The 25906-nt window shown below is 40.7% G+C and overlaps 1 protein-coding gene across 1 annotated transcript in view; it reads right to left on the minus strand.

Moving 5' to 3' along the window:
• Nucleotides 1–2599: 2599 nt before the first annotated feature.
• The window catches only part of LOC109925287 (tetratricopeptide repeat protein 16), a 32995-nt gene continuing 9688 nt past the window's right edge, over nucleotides 2600–25906 (minus strand). Inside the window, exons 6-14 of the mRNA XM_048613725.1 lie at nucleotides 25221–25321; nucleotides 23900–24029; nucleotides 21444–21658; nucleotides 18739–18983; nucleotides 16484–16625; nucleotides 11858–12023; nucleotides 8144–8286; nucleotides 4023–4155; nucleotides 2600–3151 (exon numbers count right to left, since the gene is read on the minus strand). Of these exons, the coding sequence (XP_048469682.1) occupies nucleotides 2987–3151; nucleotides 4023–4155; nucleotides 8144–8286; nucleotides 11858–12023; nucleotides 16484–16625; nucleotides 18739–18983; nucleotides 21444–21658; nucleotides 23900–24029; nucleotides 25221–25321 (1440 nt within the window). The 3' untranslated portion in view covers nucleotides 2600–2986. The remainder of the gene's footprint in view (nucleotides 3152–4022; nucleotides 4156–8143; nucleotides 8287–11857; nucleotides 12024–16483; nucleotides 16626–18738; nucleotides 18984–21443; nucleotides 21659–23899; nucleotides 24030–25220; nucleotides 25322–25906) is intronic.

The raw sequence follows: 25906 nt of genomic DNA on the forward strand, positions 1-25906 counted from the left end.
GACATTTAAAAAAGCCAACCTTGTCACACAGTATTGGACTTCTGCCAATCGGATTAAATGATGTAACTTATTTCAAAACCAGCAGAGACCTACAAAATACTTGTCATGAAATTAGTATTTTTTAAATTTTATCAGCATTTCTTCAAACCCCATCTTAATACCATTCTATCCTTCCCATGTCAAACACATCCCATTCCATCCCTTACACTGAGACATTTTGCTTTGAAAATGCTTCAGAATACTACTTGCTTGCACTGCTGTGACATTTTTCATCCAATTGCTGTTTTTGGTTTCTTATTCAAGTGAATCTGTTGCCTCACTCTATGGAGCAGGCCATAAGGAACTACCTCTTTCTTAAACCAAGTCGGGCTGAATGATCATTAAATTGTGAAGGAGACTGATGGTCTTCTTTTGTGCTTTGACTGGAGGAAGCAAGTTATTTAGTAAACACACGTAAATATTTCAAAGCTTGAGCTCATGATTGGCATTTTAGAATCTTCCAACTTTCAAATTTAAATTTGTTTTTACATTAAATTGTTTTGTGTTAGACAGCACTGAGCTATATTGTATTGTCTGTTTACTGATTTTCAAGACACTTTTTCCAAATACTTTAATGTTTAAAATTATTTTGTTATTTCAACTGTGGATCTGTATCAAAGGGAGAAATTCTTAAAACAGTATTTTCTGTAATTTTTTAATATTAAATAAGTGAGTTGCAAATTGTAAAAATACTGAAATTTTATTATAATGTCTAAGTGGCAATATCTGTCTTTTTTAAAAGAAGATTATGGAATACATTTGCATAGTTCTTTACCTCTCTTTGATATTACAACAAGAATCTGGATTGGCACATTTAGAATCACCAATTCACAGGTATGAGAGGGATAAAATATGTTGGCAGCATAAATTGTTGACTTAGTTCAGTGTGTTGACACAGTTAGGAATTCTCTGCAGCTTTAACAATATTTTGGATTGGAAAGGAGAAAGAAGTAGGACCCAAAATAAGTATAAATTATAAAAGAGGTGTGTGGGAAATGAGCTGGCGTTTAGGGATTTGGATTTTTTTATTTTACCAAGAGGAATACAGTGAAATCTATTGAGCCTAGAACTTCACATTTTAAAATTGATTAATTTGATTTTAATTTAATTTAATTTATCACTGTCACATATACCAAGGTACAGTGAAAAGGGTTGCCTGACTTGCTTTACAGGCAGATCGTATTGTACGAGAACACCAGGGTAACAGAACAGAGTGCAGGAAACAATGTTCCAGCTGCTGAGAAGTTGCAGACAGAGGTCAACATTAATATTTAAGAGGTCTACTCAAAAGTTTGATAACGGCAGGGAAGAAGCTGTTCTTCATTCTGTTCGTATGTGTATACAAACTTGTATATCTTCTGCCCAATGGAAGAGAGTATGACCGGGGAAGCAGAGGTCTTTGATTACATTGGTTGCTTTCCCTAAGCAGTGTGAAGTGTAGACTGAGTTAATGGATGGGAGACTGGCCATCACTCCAATCCAACCATGTTTAAACAGCCTCAAAGCTGTTGGGCAATTGCAAAGGCTGAGGCTCTTGCACTTCTGTACCTTCGCTCCCTTTGCCAGCCTAAGCTGTAGTGATACTACCCTGTCTCTGACCACTGAATCATCAGAGGAATACACTATGCTGAAGGGGGTGGTTGTAAGCTAGAACTAAACTTCCTCGCAACTTTACCCTTTCTTGATGTATTGCATTGTTTGTAGCTCTGGCCTCCAGTTCAATCACGCTAAGTCAAACTTCTCAAGCCACAAACATTAGAGACATGTTTGCCCTAGGTCACACTGGCATCCAGGAGCTCCCACATGCTACAGGCATGACACATCTCCTATCCTACTTCATTATTTTATTTAATTATTTATTTTCCTTTTTGATGTATTTTATCAACTTTACCACCAGTTCCTATACTTTGGAGTTAGTCCCCTCTTGCCATAGTTTCCTTATTGATCCAATTCCCAGCACTCTGTTCAAAGTTGCATTCAGTGTTAAGTTGCACTGAGATGTCTCTGTTTATAGGATTTGAGTTAACTGGGCCTGTGATACAGAAATAAATCAGTTTAAGCAGGTTTCTTTTCCTTCCCTTCAGTTCCTCTCAAGTTAGAGAGCTTGTAAATCCTGCTTAAAGCCTGGATGAAATTTTGAATTTAAACAATAAATTACAGCTAAATGTTGACTATGAAAGTCAAACAAGACCTTTTAGAAACTCCCCCAACATCTATCTTTCTGCTCCAAATTGCACTCCCTTAATAAATTTCAGGCCCCACATCAATGGCAGATTTTGGGAAAAATGATTTCATCTCTGAAAGTATGAAGATGGCTGTGTTTTGGACATGTCTCAACTGTATAATCTGTGCTGTGAATGTACTATGTATGTTTTGTTAGAAGTCTAACAGATCTTTCTTTCCCCTTCAATTACCAGAGGAAGATTTGTCATGAGAACATCCTACATTATGGTGGTGCATCTTGTCACATTGAGCTTTGTATTTTTTGATAATGTGGGTGGTAGGCTAGGAAGATTTCTTTAAACCCTTAAACTGAAGAAAGACAGTTTTGAAAGTTAAATAATTTGCATTTATATAGCACTTTTAATATGAGCAAAAAAAATGGCGATACACATCTCACATTCCACACCAGTCTGGCAGTGGAGATGCATGTAAACCGGTCTTGTTTTCATGCATTTATATATGCTGATGAGTTGCCTTTGACTGAGTTAACAAATGCTGCTAGGTAAATATTATTCAACTCTACTAGTGGTTTTCTGTCATAAAAATCAACTATAAAGCATTTCGTTACCAGTTCTAGTACTGTGCACACTATAATTCAGTACAATCATACTTGAGGTTTAAATATCTATTTAACTGCAGTGTATTTGCAAACATTAGCATTGTAGTTTTATTAGATAAATCGGTTGAATTGACTGAAGAAGCGTTGAAGGGTTACTTGAATTGCTTAGTTGGTGTCTGTAGATCTCTTCCACATGCACGGCTTGTTGGGTGATGCAGCTTCTGAACTTTGGTTGGGGTTAGCTAGCGGTTTTAAAATCATACTAATGTTTGGTCTGTCAATCAGTAGGGGCTTCCTGTAATGAAGAGAGTCTCTGATTTCTTGAGTGAGCTGCATCAAAACAGAAAATCTATCATCTGTTAGGCGTAGTTACAGACCACAGGCACTGTACGTTAAACAAACTGTAGTACTACACACCCACTTCCCATTCACTGAAAAGGAGAGGTAAAGCAGTCCTGTTTTCCAGGAATCAGCTGGCACTGGATGGGCTTTTAAGCCAGTGTGAATTGATTGTACCCCATACTGGTTTCAGTAGAGGTGCTCCTTTGAACTCCGTTGAATGGGAAGGGAAGAGTGGGGAGAGATGTTTCTGAAGCAAGCCCAGTGTGAAGCAGGCCCAATCCAGATTTGGTGTAGGTAAACACGGATTGTAGAAGTCAGTGTTCATCCTGTTCTGACATCCCTACACTTTTCAGACGGGCTTCATGTTCTCCCTTCTACCCTCAATGTAATCCTACATCTCTTGAACTGTCCTGAGAGTCAGTTGGCTGGCTAGCTGGTTGATTTGTAATGCAACGTGACACCATTAGTGTGGGTTCAATTCCCACACCAGCTGGTGTTACTGTGAAGGTCCCATCTCCCCCCTCACCTGAGGTGTGGTGACCCTCAGGTTATACTCACCACCAGTTGTCTCTCTCTGAGAGAGCAGCCCTATGGTCTTCTGGGACAATGGCAACTTTACCTTTGCTGTAGGATATGCCTTAAGTATCCTCTCCAAAGCCTTCCTGCTGTTTTTGAAGAGTAGTGCTCAGACTTGTCCAAAATACTACAGCTGTTGGACGCTTAAATTGTTCCTTCTCAAAGTCAAGAAGGCAAGTGTGAGCAGTCAAATGTGTTGGGGTTACGGCATTTTTTAGGTATTAGCACCTATTGCACGGTTAATGAGGTCTTCTCAGAGACTGACAGTTCAAACTGCACTTACCATTTTCTTTCTCGCTACAATTTCTTTATACAAATCTGCTTCTTTTATACATGGTGCAAAATCGCATTCTGCCTTCTGCACAGCTTTGTTTCTGTCTACATTTTCACGGGCTTGATTTGTTGTGAGGATCCCTCTGCAATATTAACAAAGCACCAAAACTCGAATTAATTTACTTCCACATCCCTGAGTAAAGAAACAAGCTCAACATGATTTGAACAATACCCTGCCAGAACTTGTTATTCCAATCTTTTGCTTGTCAGACCATAAGGCCATAAGAAACAGGAACAGGAATAGGCCCATTTGGTCCCTGGACCCTGCTCCACCATGGCTGATCCAACATTCCTCACAACCACTTTCCTGTCCTTTCCCCACAACCCTTGATTCCCCTATTACCAAGAATCTATCTATCTCAGCCTTAAATATACACAAGGACTTTGCCCCCACAGCTCTCTGTGGCAAGGAGTTCCAAAGACTCACAACCTCCAACAGAAAAAATTCCACCTCATCGCCACTGTTACTGTATGTGGGCATCTGGAATTCACGAGTGATGGGAAAAACAGGTTTAAAAAATGTTTTTAATTTGTGTTGATTCTGATTGAGAAAGGCTGCATGAAAATGGTCTTTGAGATATACCGTTTTTATGGGGTAAAGACCAATACGTATTAAAACTGAAAAGGGATCTCAATGTGCATTTTAGGACACAATTAAGGAGATAACAATGAGTTCATTTATTTGTTTATGCTGGTGATATTGAGAGACGAACATTGGCTGGGACACCTCAAGCACTCTTGTTCAAACGTCACAAGGCCTGTTCTCATCAACCCAAACAGGCCTCAGTTTAAAGGCCCATCTCAGAAGGCTGCAACTACTGACACAAGACACATTTTAAGATTGATAAGGAGCTAGCAAACACAAAAATTAAAAGAATTCAATGAAAGAATATATTGCTATATGTAAAAAAGTGTCAAGCCAAGTAGATGTTTTTAATTTTTTTTAAAAATCGGTTTTACCGCGCATGTGCAGAACGAGAAAACCCAGGGGCGAGCATGTGCAGTCAGCAATTATTGGTGGATTGTTGGTGCCAGGGAACAGATTTGATCTCAGAAACAGAATCCCTGACAATGCAGCATTCCCTCAGTGCTGCACTGAGTTATATGTCTAAAATATGGGTTTCCACGACACTTCAACTCATAACAGCTGGGCAACACTGACCAACATTTTGAGGAAATTTTACTGAGTTGCCTGGGTGGGGGGGAGGATTAAAAATGTTGCAATAACCCTGAGAGAGAATGAAATGCAGACCACTTTGTTGACCTGCATCGCTGTTACTAATTATTAATGGCACCCTGTTCTTTATGAATAACTATTTCTGCTCCTTTGCGTAGTTGAAGTTGAACTTTGCTATTGGGTGCTCATATCGGCATCTGGACAAAAGAAAAAGCCTCTAGCTTGGTGGAGAGGTTGAGGTTGGCCAAATAAATAGGACACAACCATATGATTTGAATCAAGAAGTCAAAGTATAGAAGCTTGCTGATGAATAATCCCTTCAGCAATGTGGTAGTGTACCATTTAGATGGAATAACAACTTTTTAGAGCAGGTGGGACTTGAACATGGGCTTCCTGGTTCAGAGGCAGGGGCACTACTCCTGCACCACAAGAGCCCCAGCGACAAAGTTTTATTTCCTTTAAGTAAGGAGAAAACAGCTGGTGGCCTTGTGAAAACTTAGTTTTGTAGTATGCTGGTGAAAATATTAAGGTGCCCAAAAGCTGCCATTGGTTAACCAGAGTCAGGCACTGGAAACAGATGAGTACAGGCTGTACAAAATATTGAAACAGCAATAAAGTTAACAAGTGCAGAGGGTAATATATCCTGTGGCAAGCAGTTTCAAACTTTAGCTGTTGAAAATTACACCGAAAACATTGTGGGAGGGCTCTCAGCTATGCGGCATAGGACTGCATCTGGAAGCTTATATTTATCTCAGGTTTGATCTTCAAGCAACGTTAAACCTGCATTTGGCTGCGCCTTGTTTTGATGTAAAACTAGCTGACTAGTGTAGTGGGAGACAGACTTTATTACTTTAGAGAGGCTAACTCTAATAAACCAGCAACTTATTAATTTAGTCACGTCCATCAAACTGGCTCTGAAACATGGATACAACACAAGATTGTCCACAAAGGAGCAATGTCAAAGCTCTGAGGGATCCAACTGAATGAGACAGATTTCAACTTTCAAACTTCAATGAAGAACAGAAAGGAAGTCTCTACAGCACTTGGGATGTCCTTAAGTTCAATATCATTAATGCCTGAAAGGAGACACTTGGGCTTTCTGTCAGGAAACATCAGGGCTTGTTTGATGAAAACACAGGATATCAATGGACTAATGGCACGAACTGCAGGTGCTGGAGTCAGAGACAACACAATGTGGAGCTGGAGTAATGTAGCAGGCCAGGCAGCATCAGAGGAGAAGAAAAGTTGATGTTTCGGGTCGGGACCTTCTTCAGAATATCTTCCTTTTCTAAAGAAGGGTCCTGACCCGAAACGTCAGTTTTCCTGTTCCTTTGACGCTGCCTGACCTGCTGCATTCCTCCAGCTCCACACTGTGTTATCAATGGACTGATTGTTGGCAAATGCAAGTCTTTCTGTGCCGGGCAGAATCCAAATGATTCAACTGGAATCAATTACATTTGATGTTGTTCCCATCACATGGCCTAACTGAAGAAAATACACAATGATAGTCAGGTATTATCTGGAAAAACCTTAACTGAGAAACCCGGACCTGGGCTCATTTTGCAGATGGGCTTGAAAAACATAAAGGAGAAGCTAAGGTAAACCAGGAAGTGACAAAGTGACACCCAGCTTGTATTTCAAAGCCCTAAAGATTGTCAGGTTATTAGCAGATTGAGACAGGTGAGGAGTTTCAGAGCTTTGGGAAATATAGCTTCTGCTTTAGTTTAGTCAGCATCCAGACTAATAGCCAAATTCCATTATTAGACCTGATAATGGAAACTTTAAAATAGAAAGGAGCTGGGTGTTGAAGCTTCGAGTTAGCAAGAACTGCAGATGCTGGAGTCAGAAACAACACAGTGTAGAGCTGGAGGACACAGCAGGTCAGGCAGCATCAGAGGAGCAGGAAAGTTGACGTTTCGGGTCAGGACCCTTCTTCAGAAATGGGGGAGGGGGAAGGAAATTGGGAAATAAATAGAGAGAGGAGAGGTGGGATGGTGATAGGTGAGTGCAGGTAGGGAGTGTGGGGGACTGGTCAGTGGGATGGATGGGGTGGATAGGTGGGAGAGAAGATGGACGGGGTGGATAGGTGGGAGAGAAGATGGACAGGTTGTGTCAGGTCAGGGAGACGAGAGGGAGGATGGGTGGGGCTGAAGAAAGGTAGGTGGGGTGGTGATAGGTGGATGGTGGGGGGGTGGTGGGGATTGGGGTCAGTGGGATGGGTGGGGCAGATAGGTGGGAGAGAAGATCGACAGATAGTGTCAGGTCAAGGAGGTGGGGATGACAGGGAAGGTTGGACATGGGATAAGGCCGGGGTTGGGGAGATTTTAAAACTGGTGAATCCCATGTTTAGGCCATGGGCTGTACGCTCCCAAGGCAGAATATGAGGTGTTGCTCCTCTAGTTTCAATGTGGCATCATTGTGACAGTGGAGGAGGCCCAGGATGGACATGTCACCCAGGCAGTGGTAGGGGGAGTTAAAATGGTTGGCAACTGGAAGGTGCTGTCGTTTGTCGTGTACTAAGCGCAGATGCTCTACGAAACGGTCTCTGAGTCTACGCTTGTTGAAGCTTGTTTCATTATGGGACTGTCCTTTGGAAGAAAAATTGTTGATATGCTTTGGACGCAAATGGTCTTTGTAGCTTTTTTGGATGTCTACCTCATGTTTTGCCAATTCCAAAGAGAACCGGGTACTTATTCCAGACCACATGGTCAGTCTACTTTCTGTCCCCCTTTTTGCTGTGCTCATTCCCATTCCAAATCATGGATCAAGGCTTGAGTAGGAAGTAGGGATTCCTACACAATAATGGAATAGGGAAGAGACTCACAAAACACAGTGTTTCGAATTTTGGAATAACTTCAATCTACCTGTAACCACAATGAAACCCAGTGTTTTACCTTTCCTGAAGCTTCTTCGTGGCAGAAGATGCAGAGGAATGGAGGCTAGCATTTAGCTTTGCTCTTGCAGATGCTACAATTTTACTGGCTAAAATCTCATCTCTGGATTTTCCAGGGAAGAGGTGTGTTAAAAGTGGAATAACCTAAACAGAAGAGAAAGATAGAGAGGAATTAATCCAACTGCCACCACGAATAATAGATTCAAACAAATGGAGACCATTAACGAAGACTTAACTTTACATTATCTGTCTTATTGCAGTCAATGCAATTTCCAAATATGAATGAAGGAGCCATATAAACACGAATCTCAAGAAAGAATTTACTAGAATTATTTTAAATATCTTGAATTTGTATTGCAATCTATCCATTCTTGTGCATTAACAAATCTCCAAATTAAATATTTTTTATAACGTTGGGCAAGCTTTCACCCTATGGACTAAAACATGTCTAATATCTTACTGTTTTAAGATGATTATCTGGGCAACTGGCTAAAAGCAGCATTATCTCTGTGAGAGAGTGGAGTGAGTCCATGACCCAGTGTGATATATGATTGCTGCTTCAAAGGGATGGAATTGTATAGGTATGGGAGGAGGCCATTCAGCCCACTGTACTTGCTTCACTATTTACGTTGGGCGTGACAACTCCTTCAGTTTTTAATGACATTTTTTCTCCTTCCAGAGCACATTTCCCAATGTACAAAAGTCACAGTCTTTCTGTCCTTTGTATCAATGATTAATTTTTAACCTCTGACCTCTGTTTGTGAAGCTTGCTTAACTTGTGATAGAAGATACAAAGGCCAGAGAAATAATGACTATTGACCTGCAGGCCATCAATCATTTATTAGCATCTAATAGTATACCAGACAGTCCTGCTGGCACTGTTTCAGATTTTGGCCACACCTAAAAATGTATGAATAACAACCACTTTCTGGGAGACAACCTTGATATCTACAAAATCCAACTGTTTGATTAATTTAACAGTACAAGTGTTTTACTTTGGGTAAACTCCAATTATTTGTAGACAATAATTATGTTCCTCTGTATCATTACGAAAAGCAAGAATATAGAAAAATTAACAAAAGACTCCTTTTCATCTGTATGAAGGACAACAGAGAGGTGCTATAAGATGATTCGTGAATTTTGTTTTAATCTTGATTCTGCTAATCCTCTTCATAATGAAGACGAATTGCAGTTTGCTATATACACTTTGTGGTATTTACTGTTGGTTGGTCCTAGTTTTTGTTTATTCTTGGCATGTGAACATCCCATCACTAGTAGTCCATGAACTCAGTGGCTAGCGAGGCCATTTCAAAGGGCAGTTAGAGAGTCAGGCATGTGTGTCTGCATTCACACAGAGGGTACACTTGATAAGGGTGGCAGACTTCCTCCTAAAAGGTAATATAAATTAGGCTTGGAATTTAGTCCAGATTTATCAATTAATTGGATTTAAATTCTCTCAGCTACTATAGTGGAGTTTGAACTCATGTCTCTAAGAAACTAGCCTTGATTTATTATTCAACAACATTACCACTACACTGCCATCAGAAGGTACAATGGCTTACTATATTTTTATTTTGTCTGAACATTAATGTTAAAAAATTATCAATTATGTATCCTGCAGCCTGATAGCTCATTCGGCTAACGGTATGGTTTTTGGGCTACAGGGAGAAGCTTGCTTGTGGAAGTTGACTCTTTTGTTGGTTATGAAAATGAAAGTGTCTGCAGCAAACTAAATGTTTGGTTAAATAAATGAAACATTAACTCTAATCACGGTGGTGTACTTTGCATTTTTCAAGTAAAACAAAAGAAAGTTTGCAACAAGAATAAACCATTTACCAATCAAATTAGCTCCTTTTGATCAAAAGGACATTCTAAGCATTTTTATTGCCAAAAGTGACTTTTTTTATAAGTAGTAAAAAGACTGCAATTCCCAATGGTGTAGGAATTTTTATTATGGCATAAATAAATCTTGAAAACTGCTGCAACCCTCTAGAAAGAAAATCTTCCATTCATTCAGTGCCTTATCATGTTTCCAAGGAGTCGCGAAATTTTTCTCAAGAAGCCCAGGCAATTTGTTATACAGGCATAACTAGCAGCCAATTTCCACACAGTGAGATCTGTGTTTCATCTTGAACATCTATCTTAAAGAATATAGACAGGAACTACTGTGGATGCAAGAAATCTGATACACAGTAGGTCGGTTTTGGTTTAGTGTTTAATTCTGTTAATGTTACTGCTAATGATACTGTTAAGGGAAGTCTGGAGGTGCAGTGAGTTAGCATCTCTACCTCAGGGCCACAAATTCCAAATTCAAATCCACCCACAGGACTTGTTGGGCAGTCAAGCCAGAGTCTTACTCCTCTCTGCACATTCCCTCAAGGTGGTTAAGGTAGGGAAAAGATTGTTGTCAACCTCCTTGTGGAATATGACCATCTCTTTGCAAAGAAGTTCTGCAGAGAAATTCAGTGATATTCATTGAGGTTCACCCTGAGCAGATCCATGATGCAAGACTCTGCATTCTACAGGATGTTCACAGGGACACATACCAAGACAAACTTCAACTGTGCCTGGACAAAATTTTCTCAAGGAAAGATGCTCTTTGATCTGCTCAAAACCCGCTAGTGTTCCAGTGCAAAGAGTTGTCCTTGATTGAATTTGCAGACAAGCACATTCCAAGAATCAGGACTACATGCTGAAGGATTCACTAAAGCTTGGAGGCAGCCACCACAGAGTTGCAATGGGGAATAGTCACTGCCTGAGGCCCTTCAGTCTAAATCTACAGAGGGCCTGGATACTAGAACGCCTCAGGCTGTGTGCCTTATGAAGAATTTGCTGTGTAAAGCCAGAGTATTGAAAATGTATTAGTGTGCTTCAGAGAGAAACAGGCTGTATAAAGGATTTCATAGCAATTGCAATTCCTGTAATTTCCAACTTGAAATGGTTCTATACTCAAGCTGCAGACCTGACACAAAGTGTATTGTTTAACTAAATTCGTCAGTATCATATCGTGTGGAACATGCTATATGGAATTAGTTGAACTTTCTTGCAAATATTGTAACGTTCAAGTCAAAAATGTTTTGTAATCAATTTTGATAAATGTTATGAATACATTTTTGAGGAAACAAAATGAAGGTGTGTTATAATGCAACCAAACAGGTCAAGTATCAATCTGGTTAAGGGAAGCTGATGGGCTAGTGGTATTATCACTAGATTATTAATCCAAAAACCCAGGTAATGTTCTGGGGACCTGGGTTTGAATATTGCCATGGCAGATGGTGGAATTTAAATTCAAAAGAAGTTTAGACTTAAGAGTCTACTGTGACCTTGAAACAGTTGTCAATTGCTGGGGAAAACCCACCTGACTCACTAATGTCCTTCAGGAAAGGAAACTGCTGTCTTTACCTGGTCTGACCTACATGTGACTCCAGACTCACAGTGATGTGGTTGACTCTTAACTGTCCTCTGGGCAATTAGGGATGGAAAATAAATGCCAGTTTGGTCAATTATACCCACATCCTTTGAATGAATAGAAAGAAACAAAAAGACTTTCCGTCATGACTATAACAGGAAGTAAGAGTGGAAAAATTACCTGGTCACCCAATGCCATGTAGAAGCTGCCTCTCCACATTAAAATACTCCTTGCAGCGATTGTCTGTTCTGATCGACTCTCACATAAACACACAACAACGTGTATAGATCTGACTTGAAATGTTACCTCTTTATTTCTTACATCCAACAGCAATGAGATGATTGCATCTTCCTGGGAACCAGACATTTGCTGCAGATTTGCTCGTGTTTTTGCCCTATGAAGGTAGTACTGGGACACCTGTGGATTGCTCTCAATGGCACTGGTAAATTGCTGCTCGGCCTGCTGATAGTTCCTGGTTCCAAATGAAACAAAAGAAAATTTAATCTGTTTTCAACATTATTTCTAAAGTGCAAAGAAATGTTCAGCAACATAAGTAAAATGGGGAAATGGAACATTGTTGTTGCCTTCACACAGTAGCAAAGCTCTGAGAACGTTGCATTAACAGCTATAACCCCACAATGGCAAAGGACACACGTGACATAAAACCCACATTTAGTTGAATTCAACTGATAAAATCTAGAATAAGAAGGTAGTATCAGTGATGGTGACGATAACAACTATCAGAGGTTGGTATGAAAAGCCATCTGATTTCCCAATGCTCTTTTGTGAAGGAAACTGCCATTTTTAAACCTGGTCTGGTCTACACGTAATTCCAGATGCAGAGGAACATGATTGACTTTTAACTCCCATCTCAAGTGGCTGAGCAAGAACGATAAGGGATGGGTAATAAACGATGGCACAGCCAGCCACACCCATATCCCGTGAACAAATAAAAGAAACATTCATGCCATGGTACCAGAGTGCAATGAGTGGCAGATTCAAACACTTCAGGGAGTTAAGTGAAGGAAGGAAAAGAGGTGTTTCTGTTCCTTTTTGCTCAGCAACCTCCAGGAACTGATTCTTACTCTGCCGCAGGAGAAGGAGCTTATTAATTGGTGATTATCTGGTAAGTGATTAAGGTTTATTCCATCCCTAAGGCTCAAAATAGTATAGCTGCTGGTGGTAAGGTTAATAAAACTTATTAAAAACTTATTAAAACTTATTAAAAAATATAAAGTTTAATGCAAAAATTAAGTAGTTCCTAAGAACACATTAAGGATGGCAGAATAGATAATGTGTCATAGTTGCAATATGTGACTGCTCCTGTGGATCTCAGTTTGGTGCAGAGCAAACACACCTACAGCAAGAGATAGTAAGAACTGCTGATGCTGGAGTCAGAGATAACACAGTGTGGAGCTGAAGGAACAGGAAAGCTGACGTTTCAGGTCAGGACCCTTCTCCAGAAATTGGGGAGGGGGAAGGGAGCTGTGAAATAAATAGAGAGAGGAGGGGTGGGGCTGGGGAAGATAAGTGGGATAGTGATAGGTGAATGCAGGTAGAGAGTGGTGGGGATTGGTCAGTGCGATGGATGGGGTGGATAGGTGGGAGAGAAGATGGACAGGTTGTGACAGGTCAGGGAGATGAGAGGGAGGATGGGTGGGGCTGGGGAAGGTAGGTGGGGTGGTGATAGGTGAGTGCAGGTAGGCAGTGGTGAGGATTAGTCAGTGAGGTGGGAGGAGCGGACAGGTGGGAGAGAAGACGGACAGGTCAAGGAGGCAGGGATGAGAGGAAGGGTTGGTCATGGGATGGGGCTGGGGGTGGGGAGATTTTGACCACCTGCAGCAAGGATGTGAAGTTTGAGCAGCTATGGATCAGACTTGAAGAGCTGGAAGGTGATCTACAGACACAGCGATGCATTAGGGAGATGGAAGGTTATCTGAATCATTTGTACCAAGAGGCAGTCATGCCACTTAAGGGATGGATCACCTAATTTGGTCAATATAAAGGAACAAGCGTGTAAGTCTGTGATGAGGCAGTTAGGGGAACCCAGAGCGTGGGGGCCATGCAATAGGTATGTCCAATAGGTATGAGGATGCTTCAACTGGTCTGGATGAGGGGGAGGGCTGGAGAATGGATGAGCTAACTGAGTGTGGGACTGTGATGTAGGACGCCACTGAAGACGGGGGAATAAGAAGGAATAAAGTCACATACTGACATGGATAGAGAGTTCATTGGCAGACAGGAAACAGAGAATAGAAATAAACCAGTCTTTTCTTTGAGTATTAGGCAGTGACTCTTGGGTCCCAGCTATTCACAGTGCATATTAATGATTTAGATAAGGAAGCTAAATGTAATACTTTGCTGCTGGCAGAAAGCTGAGTATGAGGGTGAGACGTGAGGAGAATACAGAGATGCTTCGGTGTGATTTGGATCAAGTTGAGAGAGTGGGAAAATGCATCACAACTGAAGTATAATGTGAGCAAATCTGAGGTTATCCACTTTGGTAGCGAGGACAGGAAGGTAGATTACTATCTGCTATGCTGGCCTTCACAGTGAGATCTGGTCAGGGAATGCCAGTCCAGGTTACCGCTACTGAACACCTGAGCAGGGCAGGATGGGAACTGCTTTGTGCCCCCATAAGAAGCCTGGAGGAAGGGTTCTGGCAGTGCAGATACAGTGCCCAGGAGCCTATGTCCTGGCCCTGTTGAGTCGCTGTGAGGTTTGGCTGTTCCTGGGTATATACCCACCCTCCACTCTGGCCTGGTGGTACATGTTGAAGCCCTTGTAGCAGAATGTCATCTTGGAGACGTGTGGCATTGCCTTGGCACACAGCTGCAGCCGCAATGCATTTTCAACAGCTTTCTGAAACAGATCTCCTGTTCATGGTCATTCACTTCCTGAGCAAGATTTGTTCTTTAAAAAAAAATGGTTCTGTTAAAGATTGGTGAAATTTTGGAGTAAAAAGGCGCATCTTGAAGTTAACAGAGCGGAGTGAGTGAGAGGGGTAAGAGAGAAGAGGGAAGGTATAACAATGGGGGAAGAGGTGAGAAAGGAGTGAGGGAAAGAGGGAAAGGAGTTTGGGAGAGGGAAAGGGGAGCGACACAGGGGAAAGCAGACAGTGAGAGGAGGAAACTCCGGGCTGTAAGTTAACTCACTCCTGGACCCCACTTTCATGTGGAGTCTGCCTCATTAGAGGTACGCAAGATCAACGTAAGATTAACCTCTCTCTCTGGCTCAGCCTCTGTCACTACCCACTTCCTGGTGGTCATGAATTGGGGCTGATTCTTTTTCTTTCTCCAGCTCCGCTTCTTAGCCAAAAGGCAAAAACTGGCTTTATAATTGAGCATTGCTGCTTGGCACTTTGTAATAGTCATTTCTATAATTACTCATTTAAATTTATCACTTTATTGCCTTTGATTTTTTTTGATGAAGTTCATGTTTATTGTTTTAGCCTCCCTATGCTACAAGGTTGGCCAGCACTGGTGTTAGGGGATTACATGTTGGCATAGATCGAAGATTGGCTGTGTAACAGCAAACACAGCGTAGGTATAAATGATTTTTTTTCAGGTTGGCAAGATGCAATGTGCCACAGAGATCAGTGCAGGGATGGAGGGATGTAAGGTATGGTCGTCAAATTTGCTCACAACACAAAAATAATTTGTGAAGTATGTTTGAAGAGGATACAAAGAGATTAAAAAGAGATAGTGATAGGATAAGTGAGTGAGCAATGATGTGGGAAATGGAGTATAATGTGGGAAAATGTGAAATTGTCCATTCTGTTGGTAAGAAATTTTAAAAAGCCTGTTATCTAAATAGTGAGGGATTCTGAGACGTTGAGGGATCTGGGAGTCCTCATGCATGAATCACAAAAGTTGTAGTGTGCAGGTGCAGCAAGTAATTAGGAAGGATAATAGAATGTTATAATTTATTACGAGGGGAATTAAATACAAAAGTAGGAGGTTATGCTTAAGCGATACAAGGCACTGGTGAGACCGCTTCTGGAGTACTGTGTACAGTATAAGTCACCTGATTTGAGGAAGGATGTAAATGTATTGGTGGCAGTTTAGAGAAACTTTACTGGATTAGTAGCTGGAATAGGCAGGGTTTTTTTTTATGAGGAAAGGTTGGACAGACAAGGCTGGTATTTGCTGGAGTTTAGAAGAGTAAGAGGCAACTTGATTGAAACATATAAATACCTGAATGATAGAGTAGGACAGGGCAGATGTGGAGAATATGTTTCTTCTTGTGGAAGAATCTAGAACAAGGGATCACTATTTAAAAATCAGGAATTGCCCATTTAAACAGAAATTAGATGGATGCTTTTCTCTCCAAAGGTCGTTAAGTCTTTGGAACTCTCTGAAAAGATGTGGACACAGAGGATGTGAATATTTTTAAGGCAGAGGTAGACAGATTCTTGTTAAGCAAGGGACTGAAAGGTTATTAAGGGAAGGTGGATTTGAGGTTACAATCAGATCAACCCTGATGTTATTGAATGACGACGCAGGCTCGAAAGTAAGTGGCCTCCTCCTGAGAAACCAGATTTATTATCACTCCCCATGGCAAAATCTGGCCATATTTTGAAAAAGCAATGTTATGATAGCCTACTGAAACCCATCTGATTTCCTGCTGCTATCAGATATGGTTACTAATGCTGAAATTGGTTTGTAATATCGTGCTGTTTTCCACTCCAGATCTGGTAACATCTGTGCACAATCTGACACTTTACCTTAGAATTTGAAATTGGTAAATTCACAGAGAAAGGCAGAACAAAAAAGTCAGTAATAGAGAAAAAGGTATATTCCTGAGGTAACTTCCAACACAGAGCTAGAAACACTGCACATCGATTGAGGTTGCACGTTGCTGTCTCTACAATCTCACCATGACACGCACAGAAGGGAGATTCATCGTTTGTTGAAAGGAAAATGCAAATACCCGTTCTGATGTTCCATTAGGCCTTTCTCATTGTTTAGTGCAGCGATGCGGATTTTTACACGCCAGTCCTCGGGGTCCAGCTCATAAGCTTGCTCATAGTCCAATAGTGCAAAGTCCAGGTTACACTGCTTGAGGAAACAATCTGAATGAAGAACAAACCAGGCATTCCATCAAGAAAAACCACTCAACATCATTAGACAACATTCACACTGATATCTCTACTATGTTTATAAACATTCTGTTCAAGGACGTTGCAACAAAAATTTACAGAGCTGCTAATTTAATCTAATGATAATTCCCAAGGCACTTCAGAGCAGCATTGTATAAATCCAAAAAAGACTCCATGCCACATAAGGAGGTTGCGAGGTGAGAAGACTTTGGCCAACGATCTGGGAGTTTAATAAGTGTCCTAAAGGAGGAAAGCCAGGTGGAGAGGCAGAGAGGTATGAGGAGGGAATTTCGGAGCTTGGGACAAAAGCAAATGAGGGTGCAGTCACTAATTAGCAGAGCAATTATGATTGCACTAGAGGCCAGAATTAGAGGTGTGTGCTGAAATCTCGGACAGCTGTCAGGCTAGAGAAGTTAACAGAAATAAGGAGGCTGGGGTCTGCTTAGAGAAAGTCACCCAAACTGCATTATAGCCAATAATTTGTATGGAGTTATTACCTTTCTGCATTTGTCCTCTACACACCTATTTTAACATAGGGTCTCATAATATATTTGTTCAATGTTTATCAGCGTCCTTCAACTTCAACTGTATTTGAATCCTTATGTCTACTCTACTATTTTTAAAACTCTTACGATTTAGTCTATATTTATTTTCTGTTCTTGTTCTTTCTCCCAAAATGTAATGTTTCACTTTTGTCAGCATTAAATTTCATTTCATTGTGATCTGCCTCACCTATTACATTGTCACCTTCCTCCTGAGTTGCCAACAGTCCACCTCAGAGAGAAGGTAAAGAGATGAGAGAGTTTGTGAAGAGGATTTAAAAGTGATCCTGGAAGTGAAGGGGTGGGAGCAAAGAAAATGTTGTGAAAGTACCTCAGAATGTAGATGACTTTGATAAAATTCTTCTCTTTCTAATTGTCAGGCCTCTGATACCTTTCCTGCTAAGGAACATCCTGTAGTTAGTACCTTGGGGAATTGGGAACACTACCCATTTTATCCAGTGTCGGGCAGCGTTCTAGCAACATTCAAACTTAGATTGTGGGTGGGTGAGATGGGGATAAAGGGCCCAGTACATAACTTTAGCATTAGGGAGGAACCAGGATCCAATGCTTGTCACGATGGCTAATGGTAATGTAAACAAATGGGGCAAGAAGAAGGCTACACTTTTATACACTCATATCTTCTTTTTTTATTTCCAAATAGCAAGTTAATAAACTCCTTTACTGTGCGAAAGAATACACTCTATAAATAAAACAAATCGGACATAGCCATCTTATGCAAAATTGACAAAAGTACATCTGTGGGAATAATTTAAATCTGTAATCTAATCTTGGGATTCAGATGATTAGAATTTATTGACAGTTCATATTAACATTTGTGTCATCTAGATCTCTTTATTGAATTTTCTGTTACACTCAGAATTTGATTCTTTGATGTTTAATTACTACTTTTATATAGTGATGTGTAAACACTCACGGGACATTTCAAACTCAGAAGTACAAAACACATTCCAAAATTCAACATGTTATTATCTATTTGAGTCAAATGCAAAGGAGTGTTAGGAGTAACAGGAACATGTTCAGGTGGACTTTTAGTTGCTTAAATGAGTTTCAGCAAATAGTTTGCATTCCATTCATTTTGGATCTGCTAATACTTAAACAGTAATTAGGTGGTTGTGCAATATATTTCATTTTGATTTTTGTGTATGTTAGTTATGGTACACATCTTGTTGCTATTTTTTACAGACCTATAGCTGAATTGCTTTCATCTGTATAGAAACAGCCTTCGAGATAAAACAACTGACATCATCTTCAGAAAATGTTAAATTGATTGAAAGTGACAAACTGACATTTTGACAAAATGGAATTTGGTCACTGTTATTTCCAGAACTGTGAGAACCACCAGTGGAAACAGCATTCTCCTTACAATAAGCTGACAAATCAAGATGTTGCCCTTTAACTTAGCTCTGTTTCTCATTTAGCGTATACTGAAACAGTTACTGAAATCTTTGCAGTTGCAGATCCCTGCAAACCACGCTCTCCCTTACAGCAAGTGTCATCGGGAACACAAAAGAAATATTCCTTACCTCCTCGGTTAATATACAGCCCTTTTTGCTGCTTTTCTCCCCTAATACTCTGGTTTAAGAGAATAATCGCCTCCTCGATAAACCCTTTGTGGTAGCAGTGCACTGCAAAGTCATTGTATGTTAGAAGGAGTTGTTTCTGAGTGTCCAGGTAGGTGTCACTCTCTGTCGCGCTTACTTTATCCAAGACGAAGAGGTAGTCGTCAATAGCTGCATTAAAATTCTTGAGTTTCCTATACAGGGTTCCCCTAAGGATTGAAAGTAAAACAGAACTAAGGATGATAAAATGCAAAGGACAAAATTTAAGAAAAATAATAATATGGAACCAGACTGTTGATTATAATGTACAAATCATAAAAACTTTTGTATTATATTCTAGATCGCAACCAATATTAGCATAAAATTTATTAAAAATGGAAGGGAGAGAGAAATTCAAGAAAATTACAATCATTGCAGAACTTGTACTGAGCAAATTGTTGGAGCTGTAGACCAACAAGTTCTTGCTCTTGATGGGCCCCAACCTAGGGTCTTAAAGCATGTGGCTAGTGAAATATTGACGCACTGGTTTTAAATCACCAATATTCTTTAGGTTCTGTGAATGCCCCATTCAAACGGAAAATAATGAAAGCAACTTCTTTATACATGAAAAGGAAAAATGAGAACATAAAATTACAAGATTTATGCCTGCCATAGGTAAGATGTTAGGAATTATTACTAAAAGACTTTACAGTAGGGTACTTAGAAAAGTTCCAAAGATCAGGCAGAGTCAACATGATTCTGTGAAAGAGAAATCATGTTTGGCCATGTGCTGGTGATAAAGGGGAAACAACAGATGTACTAGGCTTAATTTTCCAGAAGGGATTTGACAAGGTACCACATCAAAGATTAGCCAGGAAAATAAAAGCTCATGGTGTATGGCGTAGCATATTGGCTTGGATACAAAATTGTCCAGCTAACAGGTGGAACAGTGATCACACGGGGGCAGCATAGTGGCTCAGTGGTTAGCACTGCTGCCTCACAGCACCATGGACTTGGGTTCGATTCCAGTCTGTGGAGTTTGCACATTCTCCCTGTGTCTGCATGGGTTTCCTCTGGGTGCTCTGGTTCCGTCCCACAGTCCAAAGATGTGTGGGTTGGGTGGATTCACCACGTGGAATGCAAGGTTACAAGGAAGGGGTGAGATGCTGTTTGAACGGCCAGTGTGGACTTGATGGGCCAAATGGCCTGCTTCCACAATGTAGGGATTTGTTTCCATGTCTCTTGGCTAGTAATCCAGGGTCCCAGCTTAATGTTCTACATTAAATGGGTTTAAGCAATCCTTGCTGAATGGCAGAGCAGGCTCAAGGGGCTGAGTGGCCTGCTCCTGCTTCTAATTCTAAATCTACATGCCAATAATTTCCACTAATTTAGGGAGCCCATAAGTGTAGATATTGTATGCAATTGATGTTGGGTTAGTGGAGTAGGAACTGTTGTACCAAAGGTTGGATTTCAACTGGGAATTTACAAAAATCATAACTTTGCTCTTAAGACATTAATATTAGACATCCCAAGTTACAACACTGCTGGATCCAAAATTCAGAGCTAAGGGTATTAGCTTCATAATAGTGACTTTTATGTTCAATTCTTGAAATAAATGTATTATTGGTGCCAATAATTTTGATGGGCCCGGAGAGTTTCCTAGGAATAAATATCAGCAACAATCTGTCTTGGTCCATCCACGTTGATGCTACAGTCAAAAAAAGCCCACCAGTGCCTCTACTTCCTCAGAAGGCAAAGGATAATCGGCATGTCCACAATAACCCTTTACAATTTCTATAGATGCACCATAAAAAGTATCCTATCCGGATGCATCACAGGTTGGTACAGCAACTGCACTGCCGAAGACCGCAAGAAATCACAGAGTTGTGAACACAGCCCAGTTCATCACGAAAACCAGTCCCCCATCCAGTGACTTCATCTATACTTCTCGCTGCCTCGGGAAAGCAGCTAACATAATTAAGGATCCCTCCCACCCTGGTTATACTGTCTTCCACCCTCTTTCATTGGGCAGAAGTCACAAACGTTTGAAGACACATACCAACAGAATACAGAACAGCTTCTTCCCTGCTGTAATCAGACTTATGAACAGACCTCTCGTATATTAGAGCTGATATTTCTCTGCAGCTGTAACATTGTATTCTGCACTCTGTTCTGCAAGATTCCCTCCAAGTCATGCACCATCCTAATTAGGAACTATATGGGTTTTCTGTCACGGTCTTTGGGTCAAAATCCTGAAACTCCCTTCTTAACAGGTCTGAGGGTGTACTGACATTGCAGCAGTTCAGAAAGCAGTTCACCGTCAACTTCTCCAAAGTATATCCTTAGGGATTGACAATCAGAGAGCTAGTCAGCAACATCCATCTCTCACGAATGAATGAAAAAATATAAAATATAAATGTAGAAGAGCAAATATGATTTATTGGCTGGAAAAGGATTGTTTATTATCTGTGTTGTTTATTTCCCATAACAATTATATCTTTTGACGTATTTCTTCATAATTTCATTGATTGATGGTCTGGGTTAAATATGTTTTTAAAGTGTTAAAACTTAAAATGTTATTGACCTTTTATGACAGATTTGAGAGTTTATAGTCTGGACTTGTTAAAAAACGACTGAATAAACGAACCCATTGCTTTAACTAATTCCTTGTTTGCTATTGACAGTTGTACCTGAAGACAAAATAGTCTGCTTTATTGGGGTTATTGTTGATAGCTTCATTGATGTTGTCCAGAGCACTCTTTAAGTTGCCGATCAGAGATTTATTAATCGCTCGTGCCTTTGCTTCTTCCGCTCTACTCACCAGAGTAGCCATTAGTGATAATGCCTCCTGATGATTCGGATCCAAAGCCAGGGCACTACTAACATCTTGATAACAATTAGCTATCTGTTGTCAGGGTGATTAAAAAAAGGTCACATTTCATATGCATGATACAATAAATGTAATCACAAGTAACAAAGTGTAAATTCAAACTCCACGGTCATGATGAATACTTGGAGTTTCAGAAAAACAGGAGGAGGCTATTCAGCCCATCAAGCCTGTCCCACTTTTCAATGTGATCACGGCTGATCAGCATCTTAGCCCTATCCACCTGCCTTGGCTCCATATCCCTTTATAGAATTTAAACTTCATCAATTAATGTGAAATAAAATGTTAGCCTCATTAACAATGATCTTGAAATTACTGGATTGTTGTTAAAAAAAAATCTGGTTCACTAATATCCTGAGAGAGCAGAGAAACACTGCTCTCCTCATCCAGTTTGGCCAACACACAATGTGAGTCCAGACCCTCATTAAGTGATTGACTCCTCACTGCCCTCTGAAATGGCCCAGCAAGTTACTCAATCACAGCACGCAGGCACAGAAAACACGTCCACTGCGAGTGGTGGTTGAGAAAGCAGCTCACCACTACCTTCTCAGGGGCATTCAGGTGCAGGCAATAAATGCTGCTGTCAGCAGTGATGATTGTACTCCATAACAAATAATATAAAAAAACAGTTTCGGTTAGCAAGTATATATCTGAGAGTTAAAGTGATTAGTCAAAGTAGCATCTAGCTTTTTTCACACTGGACGTGCATTGTGTGAAGAAATAGAATCTAACTCATGGGAAACAGGTGAAATATGAATATATTGAGGAGTAGCAAAAATGACTTGCTCCACATCATATGGCACCATAATACAATAAATTCCATATTTGTACCTTCTCATCAATTTGCTAATGCTACTGAATTTTGAAAATCAAGAAGAAAACATTCTAAAAGCAAGTAAGAAGTGTGATTTAAGGAGTTTAAGACAGTATTATCCTTGTGATATACCACTTTTCCTACTTGATTTTCTGTCTGTATAAGAAAGTTCAAAATAATTTTAACCCTTTTATTGTTAATGTGAAGTTGTTGCATCCTAGATTTTATAAAGGACGCTATCCAATAACTCATTGCTCTCTCTCCATTTTTATGGCAAGATTAAAGAGAATCTTTTACTTTCTCCACTGTGATTTTTCTCTGCCCATTTGTATTGGTCGCTGAGAAGCTAAGCAAGTGACCTGTTGGCAGGTTGTATTCTTGCCGAGGAATGCTCAAGCACAACATTTCTCTGATTACCTCCATTTTATCTGGTGGTAACTGTGAGGCGCTTGTTAGCTCCGTCACCTCAGGAATGCAGCCAAGACTAACTGGTTTTGGGATGCAGTAGGGGGAGGGGAGATTTTGAAGCTTGTGAAGTCCACATTGATACCATTGGGTTGCAGGGTTCCCAAGCGGCACATGAGGTGCTGTTCCTGCAACCTTCGGTGTAGCATAGGTGTTCTGCAAAGCGGTCCCCAACTTGCTCGGTTCGCACTAAAGCGAACCATTTCAACTCCCCCTCCCATTCCTCAGGCGACATGTCCATCCTGGGCCTCCTGCAGTGCCACAACGATGCCACCCGAAGGTTGCAGGAACAGCACCTCATATTCCGCTTGGGAACCCTGCAGCCCAATGATATCAATGTGGACTTTACAAGCTTCAAAATCTCCCCTCCCCCTACCGCATCCCAAAACCAGCCCAGCTTGTCCCCGCCTCCCTAACCTGTCCTTCCTCCCACCTATCCCCTCCTCCCACCTCAAGCCCCACTCCCATCTCCTACCTACTAACCTCATCTCGCCCCCTTGACCTGTCCATCCTCCCTGGACTGACCTATCTCCTCCCTAACTCCCCACCTACACTCACCTTTACTGGCTCCATCTTTGACCTGTCTGTCTTCTCTCCACCTATCTTCTCCTCAATTCATCTTCTATCCGCTTCCCCTTTCTCCCTATTCATTTCAGAACCCCCTTCCCCTCCCCCATTTCTGAAGGAGGGTCTAGGCCCGAAACGTCAGCCTTCCTGCTCCTCTGATGCTGCTTGGCCTGCTGTGTTCATCCAGCTCTACACCTTGTTATCTCAGCTTCTCCAGCATCTGCAGTTCCTACTATCTCTTGTCCACACAAATGATTGTTTTGGTTGTAATTTTTAATGCAAAGCTGCACTCAGTGTAACAAACCCTAAATCGTCTTCTGTAACTACTTTTTGCAGGGAGGTGAAGGTAAGAAACATAAAAGGACACCAAGACTAATGAAATTAAACATTAAAATGTAGCGCACTACACTTACTTGGCAAAAGTGATCATGCAGCCTCGCGCGAAGAATATAGAGCTCGGGATTGGACTTTACATGCTCAAGTTGTTCATTGACCAATTGAACAGCATCTTCAAGTCTTCCCAATGCAATCAAGGCCTCAACACTGGGAAACAAAGGAGATAATGTTTTACTCTGTTCATTGACATTCTACATGTTTGTGTTTCCAATGGATGAGCACACAAACCCTGTGTGTGATATTCCCACAAATAAATAAATTGTCACTATGGTTCAGACTTACAATCGAGCAGCAGTTGCTTGAATGAGATATTGAAACTGTATCTCAGCATGAAGGTCGGCATCTAGAAATCGAGGGGCAGCCCTGCCCCAAATGGGAGGCTTCTGCCTTTGCTCCTGAATTCTCGGTGCATCCTTCCTTTGTGTTAAACGGGTAGTGACATAAAAGTGATGTATTTAAATAAGGCCATCAGTGCTAGCTCCATGCCACACAACCAGCAGCTACTAACTGGCCATTCAACTTGCCTTGCAGCCAACCACCCTTTATGAATATTGTGATGTGCATCTACTGAAACCCCCATCCCACTTCACCCTCCACACACACACACACATTTTCCTGACTCAGAGATAATCTCCTGGCCCAGCTTTATGCTAAACTGTATGGTCTCACATTGTGATTATTTAGTTTTCTGAAGACCAGGTCAGATTTGAGGTTCGGAATAAATCATTGATAGGTAGATCATGTGTCTTGAATTTAAGGTTAGGCATTGAGATAGCTCTCTCCCCTGGTGGAAAGGATAGGAGAAATCAGGTGGTGGTTCTGAAAATTGTTTATACTGCTGAAAGCCCAATATTATTTCTAAAGCTCACTGTAAAATCACATGTCAAGGCTATGGTCTCTGCTTTCAAGGTATTTATGTGTTGCAACATATATCTGGCTGCAAATTTTCTTTAAAGTATCTAAAGTGGCAGGCAAATTATTATAACTCTCATCTGTTCGGAAGATAAAATGTTACCCCTTCATTTACAGAACCCCAACTAACATCACATTGCTCCACATGATTAACTATTCTACCGAAAATATGAAACAATAGTTTTCTCGATATGTCAAAAGGTCATGACATGCTTCATACTTATTAACATTGCGGTATCTAAACCTGTGACACATAAAGCAATTCACTGAGAGCTTTATGCTGGTTGAAGGCATTAAGATGGTCAGTTTTTATGCCATGTCCAAACAACAATGGTAGTATCTTAGATTTGGACACATTGCCAGCTTGCAATGAAGCAAGGACACCTTGAGTATGATTGCTGGAGGAGAATACAGATGATGAATCACCTCCGCATGTGGTAATGAAGATTTTCAAGTTGCATCTCTGAAGCTTGCACAAAAGCCTCTAAGGCATCCATGTATAACTTCATTTCAAAAAGACTTTGACCCTGCAGTAAAAAATACAATCAGAATTAGACACTGCTATTAAAATAAAATTGCAAGAGTGAACGTCATACAATAAAATGGATAGAAAGTCCTAAATCTAGTTTCCTTTTTACTTCTTACAGACCATGGATGGTACAGCTCATATCTTTGTCTAACTGCTATGTTCATGATAATAACATCAAGATAAAGCGAATAGTACTTTTTCTTTATTCTTCCATCTATTGCCCATCCTAAATTACCGTTGACCTGTTAAGAGTCAACCATTTCTGCCACATGTAGCTCAGACAGGGTAATGATAGGAGGTTTTATCCCTAAAGGACAATACTGAACCAGATGGATTTTCAACCATGTTCACAGTCATGGTTACCATCACTGATACAAGCTTAACATTACAGATTTTATTAACTGAATTCAAATTTCACCAGCTTCCACGGTGGAATTCGAACCCATGTCCCCAAGGCAAGATGCCCGGGTCATTGGATTACTAGCCCAGCAACATTACCACTCCATCATCATCTCCCGTATCCTAGTAGTTGCCAAAGCCCCAGAAGACAAAAGGGCTTCTCTGTCATTAGAGGGAGACAGCT

This window comes from Rhincodon typus, chromosome 28 (genome assembly GCF_021869965.1).
Source record: "Rhincodon typus isolate 14 chromosome 28, sRhiTyp1.1, whole genome shotgun sequence".
Classification (NCBI taxonomy): Eukaryota; Metazoa; Chordata; class Chondrichthyes; order Orectolobiformes; family Rhincodontidae; genus Rhincodon; species Rhincodon typus.